The sequence below is a fragment of the Gobio gobio genome (genome assembly GCF_949357685.1).
Source record: "Gobio gobio genome assembly, chromosome: 1".
Taxonomy (NCBI): domain Eukaryota; kingdom Metazoa; phylum Chordata; class Actinopteri; order Cypriniformes; family Gobionidae; genus Gobio; species Gobio gobio.
Window position 1 is genome coordinate 62,651,427 of NC_137097.1, and position 13,430 is coordinate 62,664,856.

Sequence of the window (13,430 nt, forward strand, 5' to 3'; positions counted from 1 at the left end):
ACTAAATACACTAAGTTTCGTCATCCTGGCATGTGTGGAAAGTGTTAAACCATACGTGTTACAACTAACAGGTTGTTAGGTTGTGCCCCGCTCTCCCCTACCTGATAGGAAGAGCCATTTTATTGTGTTTGTCATGCACTATAACAAATTAAGTCATGCAACATGCCTTTAGATTACTTTAACTGCTAAAAAATTATTTCAGAAATGTCAACATTTATAAGTTAAACGAGATTTTTTAAGAAGTCAGTGTTAATATGATTTAAGTTTAAAGCAGCAGCATAAGTTTTTTAAGTTGAATAAGTAAACATTTTTACAGGGTTTTTTTTTTTTATAGATTGTTGTTGTTTGCTGTTTTTAAACTTTGAACTTGAGTTGAAACTGTGCTGCGTTGTATTTTTTTCTTGGCGTTGCGGTTTAAAAAAAACAGCCTATTGTTTTTGTTTGTTTGTTATGGTCCCATATTTACAGTTTCAAACTATGAAAACAACAGTGTCCATGAGGAGATTGAGCTGGAATAGGAGATGTGATGTGACAAAAACTAAATTAATATTACTAGCTTATATCTATTGTGTCATTTCACACTGTAATTGTGTCAGTTTGTGCAAATAGTGTGAAAAATATGATTTAATTTAGGTATTTATGATGCACAATATGCTATGGTAAAATATAAATGTGGTGGAGAGATTGTTGTGGGATGGTGGTTGTTAAAAAAAATCATAACATCATTTTTCAGAACGGCAACATTCTAAAATAATTAAATAAAAACATAACATCTTTATACTGATTTGTTGTATAACATTTGTATGTTATATATCCATGTTGTTGTTGGACAAATTCAATAAACCAGTCAGAATCTAGTGAAACTCTTTTATTTTCTAAAAGTCCAATAGTTGAAGAAACACATTAATGTAAAACTTAGCAAAAACCTGTCATGCAACTGGAAACCATAAGTAAATTGAGTTGTATTAACTGCTTTATTAGCAAACTCTACATTGATTGTATTTGTTTAAAAGTAATTGATTGTTTTAAAATGTTTCTGAAGAAGTGGTTGGAATAGGTAACTGACTTATACTAAAACCTGAAGCTGTTGCACAGCAGTCCTTTGGACTCAGAGCACTGACCAATTTTGTGTGCGTATCGCCATATTTGGGTTTGGTTTATCAGAATAAACCTTTGCGCAATGTCCTTTTCATGTTTATGTAGACCATAAACAAACAAAATTTGTTTATTTTTTAAGGAAAAACTAGACATTCTCAAAAAAAACAAAAACCTTTTTTAATCCATAATACTTGTTAGTCGTAATTCGATAATGTTACATTTGATACTTGGTTGTACAAATATTTTTTTAAGGATATATTTCAATTCAAACCACTTAGTATTTTTCTATAATTAAAGTGTTTCACATAGACAAAAAAAAGTTTTGAAATATCTATTTATACGCCACTTTTTATTTTTTACCAAAAAATTAATTACCTGAATATATATTCAATAACTTTGTTATTTTTACATGACTTGGATTAAGTATCTTTTTAAGATCTTTTCACAAAAGAAGATGTTTCTTGAGATAAATAAAAGTCATGAAGGGAAGCTCTGACATGAATTGTAATGGCTGAATAGAAAACGTAATCTGTGGTGTAGTAGAGTTGATATTTTAAAATTTAACAGTTCCGAAAATGTTCACTGCCGATGTTCCGCAGGTCAAGTCCAGAAACGCTGAGTGGGCTGGCACATGTGATGTTATTGTATATAGTGACCAGTGTATGGGGCTCTTCACCTTCCCCAAGCATTTCAACCTGCAGTGGAACCACCTGTGGCTTCTGTTGAATGAAATCTCGAAAGGGCTTAGCACTACAGTCACATTTCCAGTTGTTACCTGAGAGCCAGAGCTGATCCAAGCTATCAGGTATAGAAGCTGGAAGGTTGACCAGTACATTGTCTTTCAGGTTCAAGTAACGCAAACGTGGCAGCATGTATATAGTCGCATTAAGTATGAACTCCAGCCTGTTTCCTGAGAGATCCAGCCAAGAAAGGTGTTGCAGTGCCAGTAGGGCCTCAGCAGGAAGGTTGCGAATTAAGTTGCCCGACAGTAGCAGGTAATCAAGATTCTTCAGGCCATAAAATGTGTGGGAGGTGATGGACGTTAACTGGTTGAACCTTAGATCAAGCTGTTGCAGCCCTTGTAGTTCCACAAAACTCTGGCGCTCCACCGTTGAGATGTTGTTGTGTTGTAGGAAAAGGCGACGAAGACCTGTTAGGCCTACGAAACTTTGGGCTGAGACTTTTGTCAAACAGCTCCTATCAAGGTGAATACTGTGGAGCTTTGACAGACCCTTGAAAACTTGATCCGGTAGGCTGTGAAAACAACTGCCAGTAAGTTTTATCACAGCGAGGTGATTCAGGCCCATAAATGCGCCCATGCGTGCCTCTTGTAGCCGGTTGTTCTCCAAGTTCAGCACCTCTAGATGGCCCAGCCCTTCAAAAACTCTCACTCCCAAGGCTCGTATCTGGTTGTGACAAAGGCAGAGTTCCTCAAGATACTGCAAATCACGGAAAGTCCCAGGTCTTAGACTACTAATGGAGTTATTCGACAGGCGAAGCACGTGTAGGCTGTGTAGACCAAGGAACGTTTCATCGTGAAGTACAGTTAGACGATTTCTGCTTAGATCCAACCATCTCAAAGATTTCATGCCCACAAATGCCCTAGGTGCCACGGTCACGATCTGGTTTTGGGCCAGATAAAGCTTCTGCAGCTTTGGTAGTTTCAGAAACACATTTGCCTTGATTACTTTGAGAGAGTTTCCAGTCAGGTCCAATTCTTTGAGCTCAGTTAGACCCTGAAATAGCTGCGGTTGTAGATAGGCCAGACGATTCCCAGCAAGAACTAACTCTCGTAATCCATGTAGGTCCTGGAACCCCGTCTCAGGCAGGACAGACAGCGAATTCCATCCTAGGTTCAACAACCACATGTGGCTGAGTCCAGTGAACAACCTGTCATCTATACGGGACAGCTGGTTATTGTTGAGACTGAGGGATGCAAGGTTGGGTGTGCCCTGGAAGACTATGCCAGGTAATGAACGAATATTGTTCCTCTCAAGGTGCAGGTGAGCAAGCGAATTCAGACCTCTAAAGACGTGGGCATCGAGGGATACCAGCAGGCTGCTCTGTAGGTTAAGGAACTCCAGTTTGGACAGCTTTTCGAAAGCAGCCGCTGGTATGTTAGCAAACAGGTTTCCATCCAGCCATAGGGAGCGTGTAGACAGAGGGATGTCAGAGGGAACCAGGGTGAAATTGCGTGTGCTGCAGTAGACATTGAGCTCTAAACTGTAGTCATCTTGGAGACAGGTACATCCCTTTGAGCAGGACTCGCTTTTTTGGCCAGAGGGTTCCTCTGAGGGCTTTGGATCTACCGAGAGCCTCGGCTCCTCTGAGGGTCTGGATTCGTCTTTGATGGGGTCTGCCAGCACCACTGATGTCCCCAGTGTGTACAACAATAGCAGTACAAAGGGGCTCATCCCAACTAAGAGACAATTATCAAAATGTCCACATCAAACACTTGCAAGGTAACAAAGCACCTGCCTATCTATACTTTTTCAACATCTGTCAGATTTGAGAAATTAGTTCAGCTGCAATACATTTACACTATCACATTATGATATTACTCTTCTCAAGCATTCTCTGAACATCAATGGAAAAATGCATACATAGTAAAAACAATAGATTTACGAAATTTAGAGTTTTGGCTCTACCGTTTTATTGTGACAGTAGTCCAGCAGGCGTTTGACTAGAAGAGTGGCATGTGTGTGAGAGATCTGAACCACCTCTGCCCCCATATATAACATGGGGGGGGGGGGGGGGGGAGAAAGCCACACAGTGTTCTGGACAGAATTAACCTCTTAATTTCTGCTCTTGTCATTTTCTGCTGTTGCTACTGTTTTCAGTTTTACTGGTTGAATATTAATTTAATCCCAGCCACTTGTTATAGTTACTATTTTCCTTTGATAAATATTATCAAAATGTAATGTAAATATATATTTATTTGTAGAAAAGTGTGTTAGTGGAGTTGTTAAATCATTTTGATTAAAGTAATGCAACTCCATTTGACATATTTTGTAGAAAATTTGTACTCTAATGTGATTGTCAAGGCATTTCCACAGAATGTTCTGTCTAAAACTCCCACACATTTTAGACATTAAAACCCTTTGACTTTCTCTGAATGGTGTTCCAAAGTTCATGTAAATCTGCCGAGCCATCAATGACATTTAACAGATGGTACTCGCTCCAGTTGTGGTTATCTGTTGGAAGACATCCAACTCTAAAAAGTTAACCATGATTAAACAAGCTGAGGAACAAGGTCTGACTGAAAGTCATATAGTCTGTTTTCTGATTTTAGACTGAAACATAAGTTGCAAAGAGAACAATGATGACGCTGAAAAAGAAAGAAAATATGTGTTCTGTTAAATGTTTGGTTTCTTTGAATAACTAGACATTGTGTGTGTCGATATTCAGTGTCATTCAAAGAATGTTGGGAAGTGGTAACTACTGTATAGGCAAACAGAGATAGAATCCCTGCTCTGGCAAACACTGCAGTTCTCTGCCCTCATACACAAATCAATATAGGCATCTCATTCACATACTGTAGTTTTTAAATGCAGGTGCTTGTCTGTCATAGGGTTATTTAACTTATTGACCCAGAGATATGCTTAACCATTTAGAGGAGATTGTGAATGGTTATCTCAAAAAGTTCACAAAAGATGAATGGATGTTCAATAAACCATCTCATTTTCCCCCACAGCAATCATGGTGGAAATATTCAACAGTTTTTCTGTGCGCTGTGAATGATTTCTGTTGTTTTCACAGTAATATTACTGTATTCTCAGCAATCCCTTCTGTAGAATCGTGTACAGTACTAGTACTAGATTTAGATTTTGTAGATTAGATTAGATTTTTTACAGTATTATTACTGTATTCTTATACAGTACCTACTGTATAAGCTGTCTATAAAGTGTTACTGTAGATTTTCAATGCATTCTGGGAAAATATTAGCCTACTGTAAATCTAAATAGAATACTAAATGACTGCGAAAAACAACCACACTCCTCTTCATGCAACGGCTCCGTGATAGACTCATAATGAAGATGAAAGCCTACAAGACTATAAGAAGGTTCCTTAAGAATATCTGATCAAGCGTTCATTTTCTGAATTAAAATTGTGCTCCTCTCTTAGCATTGAGAAGTCCTGGGAGTATGTTAAATTGTAGGCCTATACTTCAAGTTAATAAATATCTGTAAGAACAGGTGCTCATTTGCCGTTTAAGCCGTGCTAACTAGTATTTTCCTCCCGCAGCGGACAATTGTGAGACTGGCGGGAAGTCACAATAAAGAAGACCTTTTTCTACAGCATGTGTTTACACGGTTTAAAGGTCCCATGGCATGAAATTTTCATTTTATGAGGTTTTTCAACATTAATATGAGTTCCCCTAGCCTGAATATTGTCCCCAAGTGGCTAGAAATTTTGATCGGTGTAAAACCGAGTTCTGGCTGTCTTTCTCTGCCTTTGAGAAAATGACAGCCCAGACGAGCTGATCTGGAATTTTCCTGTTATGACGGCATAACAGGAACGGTTACCTCCCTTTCCTCTGCCCAGAGAATTTGGCAAGTCCCATGCGAGTGCCATATTTGTTTGTCCTTGTGAGATCATGGCTTGTGAACGAGTGAATGCTGGCAGTTTCTCAGTGTTTGGATGTACAAATGAAAACAGAAGTCTTTTTTCAGTTCCTTCTGATCTGTGATCAGTGATTTTTGATGTGTAGCTAATTATTCAAGTTCACACAGAACTTTATTATTTGTGCTGCGACTTCTCTCTCTCCCGACAGAACGGTGTTTCTTTCTTGTGAGTCAGTGTTTTTGTACATCCTCGTTGCGTCTATCTGCTCTAAAATGTGCATACAGTCGTGAGTTTCTGCTCAACATCGGCAGAGCCACATCTTTAGAGCGTGAGCGTGAGCGCTCAGCGTGAGCGTATCCGGGCTAGGCTAGCCAGCTATCCCCACAATAAACTGGATTGCATTCGATTACTGCGCTGTTGTCTTTGTTTGCGCTGTGTACTCAATGCGTGTCACTGACGCTTTTCATATGATAGGAAAATATCTAAAAATAATGCTATATTCAACACTTACTCGTAACTCGTTCATCTCGACAGCTGTAATGGTACATTCAGGGCAGGCCCTGACCAATTTGCTGCCCTAGGCAAGATTCTACTTGGTGCCCCTTGTATCAAGGTTAAGCACTACATGTTATCAGTCTAAGTTGTGGAAACACTGGTACTGTTTTATTTTTGTAATGCATTGAGTTTTTTTTTTTATATACTTTTTTAAAAGGCTGATTATAGTTAAACTATACAAAAATAGCACCTACGCCACATTACAGCCTAAACACAAATAGCAATAATTGCAGTAAATTGCATAAGACTAATTGTAGAAATTGCATCTAGCATTCATGCACAAACTGTTCATCGAGAACTAGCAAAAGTTTTCCAGTAGATGGCAGCAATCTTCCACTAAACTATGCATATTCATGTTTTCACCATGAATTAAACTGAGAAATTTAGATATTTCATGTGAATTTTTCATAAAATGTTGGTATTTTATATAATTCAGTATATAAATATCATTACTAATTTCGGCAAATACATTTTAAAATTGCCACATGTCCCCTTGAAACTGCACAACTAACATTAGGCTAGTAAAAATTTATATTACATGCGTTTAAAAAAACGGATATGAATTTTTTTTTTTTACAAAATCACACTGGCTGTGCCCTCTGGAGAACCCAGAACAGCTGCTTGCATATAGTTTAAGGTAAAACTGGAATTAATTAGCGAACATTAGTATTATACTACTATGCAATTAGATAAACTGTTCATTCATTAGACTACATCACTTTACCTCTGTCTTTACACTGCAAAAATTGCTCTTCTTAAAGGGGTCATATAATGCCATTTTTGGAGTTAATATGATTCTTTAGTGTCTAAATGAAAAGTTTGTAATACTTTAATTAAAAATTCTCATTAGTATTGTAAGAAAACACTAATTTTACCTGGTCAAAAACAGCTCTATTTTCAGCAAGACATTTCAGTGCATGTGACTTTAATTGATAATGAGCTTTGCTCACCCCGCCCCTCTGCTCTGTGGGGCGTTCAGTTCGACAACACCACAACACACGTGGAGTGTTGCCTTGACAACAGTTGAGGGTATATTTTCGAGAAATAATGGCAACGGGAGTCTCTGAGGACACATCTGAGCAACCTTATCATTTTGAACCGGAGTCGGACCAGGAACAAGATGACGAACCGTTCAAACAGGACGTTTCTGAATGGTTGGTTAACGTCATGTCACGTTGATCTATCTTTGTACTGGCAGAGTAGCGTAGTGAGATACAAATGCTATGTGTTTACTGATGTATACGCAGAGGTGGGTAGAGTAGCCAAAATCTGTACTCAAGTAAAAGTACAAGTACTTACTGAAATATTTACTCAAGTAAAAGTAAAAGTAACAATCGTAATATTTACTTGAGTAAGAGTAAAAAAGTATTCGATGAGAAAACTACTCAAGTAGTTAGTTACTAGTTACTTTCGATCTGATTGATAAGCGAAAACCCTGAATTTCAGGCTACTTGGAGAGCTTTCACACACCTCTCTGTAACACTTTACAATAAGGTTGTATTAGTTAACATTAGTTAATGTATTAGTTAACATGAACTAACCATGAACAACACCTCTGTTCAGCATTAGTTAATCTTTGTCAACGTTAGTTCATAAAAATCCAGCTGTTCATGGTTTATTCATGTTAGTTCACAGTGCATTGACTAATGTTAACAATATTTTAATAATGCATTAGTAAATGTTTAAATTAACATAAAGATAAATAAGTGCTTTATAAGTGCAGTTCATTATTAGTTCATGTTAACTAATGTAAGCTAATGAACCATATATATATATATATATATATATATATATATGTGTGTGTGTGTGTGTGTGTGTGTGTGTGTGTGTGTGTGTGTGTGTGTGTGTGTGTGTGTGTGTGTGTGTGTGTGTGTGTGATTAATGGTTAAACAGTGTAAATTAATGGTGTGCTGGGCTAACTAGAGCTCTTTTTAAAACATACTTTGTTCTTATATTTTTATAAGTATATAGGCTATTCTTTAGGTAGGAATAAAATACAATACCGTTTTTATTTGTATGTATTTTCTACACTTCAGACAGGTGTCTGTCCGGATTTGTGTATAAATGCAAGACGTCACATTAGGCTATTCAATTTGTTTCGTTTTGTGAAGAAAAGGATATGTAAATGTGAAGATGAGAACGTTTGTTCGTGGACGTGTATTGTTTGGAGGATTCAAACGATTCATTGCTTGCACAAGAGCGCATATGAGGAAAACACTAGGACAGTGTGTGAAATAGTATTATAATAAGGGAAAATTCCCCATAGTTACCAAATGACCGTTAATAGTGTTCAAATATAGGCATCATTGTGACACTTACCGCTACATGTTCTTTTCAGGGTGGAATTCTTGTATGCTGAGAGATGTCAGTTCGTTTTGGTGCACACAACATGCATCGCATTATGAAACTATTCTTTTTGACATCTTGGAGTGAAAACATAGACTGAACTTGAGGCCACGGGCAATCTGCCTCCCGTAGCTCACACACATCTTCCGACTAAACGCGCGCTAATTATAAGCGGGTGATGCGTAGCAACCTCTCGCGAAGCAGCCTCTCCAACGTTTCGCGAGACTTGCGAAAGTCATATTCACTTATTTTAATATATATAATATAATTATTACCATTTGACAGTAACGGAGGAACGCCACCGAATGTAACTAAGTAAAAGTACAGTTTTTTCACAAGAAATTTACTTGAGTAAGAGTAAAAGTACCCATCTTTAAATCTACTCTAAAAGTACAAGTTACCCAAAAAATGTACTCAAGTAAATGTAACGAAGTAAATGTAATTCGTTACTACCCACCTCTGTGTATACGTTAGTTCACTGACAGATTGATGTTATGTTATAAGATTTTTTTTTTTACATTACTTCTTAATCAGTAACAGACACCGTTATAAACCATCTACAAAAGTAAGCTTAGTGTAGTGTTACCACGTTAACTTTATCCCCCGCGTATACAGTTTGTAATAACCATAACGCGTTGTTCATTATGAATTATGATTATGAATTATATTGAGAACGTCATACACAGAAAGCATGCCGTAATGTAACTTACCCTGTAAACTTTAGCCTCATTCATCGTGAAGCGTGCAAGCGATTTGCAAAGATTAATATAAAGGTTAATAAAACGTTACACTCACATCTTCTGAAGGTGCAGCAGGAACACGATCCTTTTTTCATGAGCTGCTTATTAGCAAAACCTGCTTTATACTGACCCTCGTTTATAAAGCAGTCTGCTGAGAAATGATTCGGACTTTGATCGGGGGGGAATATTCCCTTCGAAAACAAAACTCAGCAGCCACTGTGTCTTCAGCGGTTCGGATTTAGGAACATCAAAATGACTGCTGTGTTCGTTATTACACCCAAGAACAGAACACCACAATCGCTTAGACGCCATTCTGCTCCAGCGTGTCAACAATGGCGGACTGATGACAGCTCGCTCAGGGCGGGTCTGTGTTGAAACGCTGCTGTCAATCAACAGTCATGGGAGGGGCGTCCGACCTTGTAACGTCACACGGTCAGGCGGCTCGATTTGAGACAGGGGAAAACATATAAGGAGATAAAAAAAAACACTGGATGGATTTTTATCATTATAGGATGGTTGTGTATAGCCGCACTGCCAACACACATTTCCGTAAAATCAACTTGTAAAAGTGCATGTACCATTATATGACCTCTTTAAGTTTTTTTTTTTCTTGTTTCCAGTCTAAATATCTAAAAATTCTTAAATCAAGATGCATTTACAAGTAAAAAACAAAAAAACTCTTGTTTTCTGGGGGGAAACAAGCAAAATGAACAAGCCAATGGGGTGAGAAAAATAATCTTATTTCTGTTTGGGATAGAAACAAGAAACAAGATTTCAATCAGAAACAAGATTATTTTTCTCACCCCATTGGCTGGTTCTAAGCAAAAACTCACTTTATTTTGATTTTATTTTCAAGAAAACAAGAAAAAATATCTTATGTCATTTTACTTATCTAGTAAATGCATCTTGATTTAAGATTTTTTTTATATTTAGACTAGAAACAAGACAAAAATATTAAGTAAGAAGAGCATTTTTTTGCAGTGTATCCCTTATCTTCCCTGCATCAGAGGGCTTCTGTCTTTTTTGACACTACAATTTGTCCATCCGTCATAAAAAATCAGGCAACTTTCACTGTGTCTACACCAGGCGCGAGCGGCCAAGCACCCTAAAAAATGAAAGCAATCCTGTCTACGTTAGATGCGGTGAGAGGCGACGCGACACAACAAATTCCCAACATTAAAGGTCCTGTTCTTCGTGATCCCATTTTTCAAACTTTAGTTAGTGTGTAATGTTGCTGTTAGAGCATAAATAATACCTGTAAAATTATAAAGCTCAAAGTTCAATGCCAAGCGAGATATTTTATTTAACAGAAGTTCCCTTTCAAAGCCTACAGCGAACGGCCGGTTTGGACTACATCCTGGTACATCCTGCTTTAATTACGTCAGTAGAACAGTTTGTCGACTAACCTCCGCCCACAAGAGTACGCGAAAAAGGGGGCGTGGTCTTGTTGCTCCCGCGTGGAGAAGAGGAAGTGTTGCGTTCGGTTGCGTTTGTATAGTTTGTTTGTCGCCATGTCGTTCAGACGCTGTTATTTTCATCCCGGAGTCAAGTCACCTTTGTTTGGCTTTCCCAGGGACGCTGTACTTAGAGATCATTGAGCGCATGCATCTCCCCGTTATGGTAAGAGGCGTGACCTTTCCGGTAACGTGCGCTCTGCGTGCGCTAAGCTGCTGTCGAATCACAACACGGGAACCGCTGGCACAATCAGAACTCGTTACGTGTTTCTGAAGGAGGGACTTCATAGAACAGGGAAATCTATCAAGCCGTTTTGAGGACAGTGAAAACAGCGGTATACAGATAAGTAAATTGTGTGAAAAATTGTGTTTTTTTACACGCGAAACATGAACACATGTTATATTGCACACTGTAAACACAATCAAAGCTTCAAAAAAACACGAAAAACGGGACCTTTAAACTGATCACGCGTTCTATTTCTGACGCACTTCAAGTAGCTTGGCGGGGGGAGATTGATGCGGCGGACCGGGAAGAACGAGGGGGGGGGGGGGGGTGTAAGAGTGGACTCCTGTAGATGGTTCAATCTACAGGGTTGCCAGAGACTAAAGAAACGTTATCAGAAAGATGGAAGAAAACTGTACATTTCTTGTCTATTTCCACCCACTGCAACTCATACCAACGACGGAGATAAGCGCAGTTACAATAGCAAAATATGTGGGAGAGCGTTGCTATAATATGACTATATTGTATTGCAATAGGGAGCACTTCAAAGTCAATACTAAATCAAAACTAGTTAGCACAGTATTTGTAATAGAAAGGATTTCATAACAAAATCTGGTTATGGTTACACTTAAAATAGTTTCAAAATGGATGGATGAGATGATAAACTTATACCATTAATCGTACACAGCATGAATACAATGTTACCTGAGAGATAGAGAGAGAGAGAGAGAGAGAGGGGGGGGGAGTGGGGGAGAGAGAAGAAGAGAGCAAAGACAAGAAGCCCAGATGACTTCAAGAGCCAGAGGAAAAGAGAGCGAGAGCCTAGTTTCCAATCTTCTTTTATCTACTGTATTCCTTGACCATGTGACTGAAACCAAATGTATTCTTTTAAACTGACCAATCAGACCAAACTCATACATAACATTCAAACTGACCAATCAGACCAAACTTCCCCAACAGTAAAAGGTGTGGCACCCCCTGCGGCCTACAGGCCTGCCTTTTGTCTTCCAGGTCCTTCTGATAAGCAAATGTGTTGACAACAGTAAAGCAAATTTCTTTGTTGGATTTCAAATATCAAATATCTTTGATTATTTTCAATCCCTTCAGGGGCTTAGTTAAGAGTTTTTATGCGCTTTATTTTGTAATATTTCGAATTAATATTAATAAAATAGTATCAGTAATAAATTTTGGCGCCCCTATGGATGAGTGGCGCCCCTAGCATTTGCCTATTCCGCCTATGCCACGGGCCGGCCCTGGGTACATTACATGTGTTACAAAGTTGGTAGAATAAGGAGGAAGACGGGCTCAGCGTGACTGGGACTCGTGTTTATTACAACTCAGTACAATATCACTTTGTTAGCAATCTCTCCGTCTCTGGTCCATTCATGTCCGGTTCGCGAACGAATCGTTCTTTTGAACCGGTTCTTTTTAGTGAAACGGTCGAACCAGTTCACCAAAACAGACTGAATCGTTCTAAGCGGTTTGCATCTCGAGTCAGCGCTGATCCATCAATTACTAAAGTTACTAACTTTCTGACATGAGTGACAGTCCCTCCTACTAGAAATAAACTAATAACCTGAAGTATATGCTGTAACTACAACAGTTCACTGAACTGAGAGAACTGATGAGAAGTAACATCCGTCTCTCTGGCAGCCTTGTGCCTCGTAGACCTTGTTAAACCACGCCCCCTCCGCTCATTTCAAATGCAAAGATGTCAGCCAATCACAACAGTGGGCGTTTTTACTGAAGTCTCACAGCAGACACGCCTCTTGAAACAGGGCATTCAGCCAGAGGGCAAACATCAGTATAGAAAAAATGCCTTTTATTGATAAATTATGACATTTTATGATGTAAAAATCATAGGAACAAAATAAGTACACCTCAGAATATATTATAAAATAAAATAAAAAATACATGCCATGGGACCTTTAAGACGATATGTATTCACTGGTTATTGTTGTATACTGCTACTAATTAAGCTTTAACTCTTCAAACTTTTATTATTTTATTTCCATCGGGTCTGTTTCCTGGTACAAGCTGTCTATGATGTCCTGCCAAGCCCAGCGAACCTCCATGTCTGGGGGAAGAGCGAGACACCTTCCAGCTTTTTTTGCTCTGGAAGAGGCTCTTTAGAAGCTGCCCTAAGGCTCTGGCTGATGGTCGCTATCGTTGCCGTCATGACCAGGTGCTTAAGGCAATTGCTGAGAGCTTAGCTTCAGCCATCAGCACCAGCAAAAACCATCATGCTCCAAAGAAGGCAGTCCCCTTCATAAAAGCTGGAGAGAAACCCCGGGCGCAACCACAATTAACAACAGGCCTCCTCCACAAGGCCTGGGACTGGCAGCTGCAGGTTAACCTGGGGAAACAGGTGAGGTTCCCTCAGCACATTGTAACAACAAATCTCCCCCCAGACATGATAGTTACCTCTGAGGTTTCAAAACATCTGAT

General features: G+C 38.8%; 1 protein-coding gene across 1 annotated transcript; it reads right to left on the reverse strand.

Annotated features, from left to right (window-relative positions):
- Nucleotides 1–456: 456 nt before the first annotated feature.
- Nucleotides 457–3,805, reverse strand: igfals (insulin-like growth factor binding protein, acid labile subunit). Its single transcript, XM_079827915.1, has 2 exons — nucleotides 3,747–3,805; nucleotides 457–3,517 (listed from the first exon to the last, which is right to left on the reverse strand). Exon 2 carries the CDS (start codon nucleotides 3,510–3,512, stop codon nucleotides 1,659–1,661), a length of 1,854 nt encoding a protein of 617 aa, XP_079684041.1. The 5' UTR covers nucleotides 3,513–3,517; nucleotides 3,747–3,805; the 3' UTR covers nucleotides 457–1,658.
- Between the last annotated feature and the right edge of the window lie 9,625 nt (nucleotides 3,806–13,430).

Excerpts from the sequence above, each read along its gene's own strand:
- igfals (XM_079827915.1), bottom strand. The coding sequence starts at position 3,512 with ATGAGCCCCTTTGTACTGCTATTGTTGTACACACTGGGGACATCAGTG.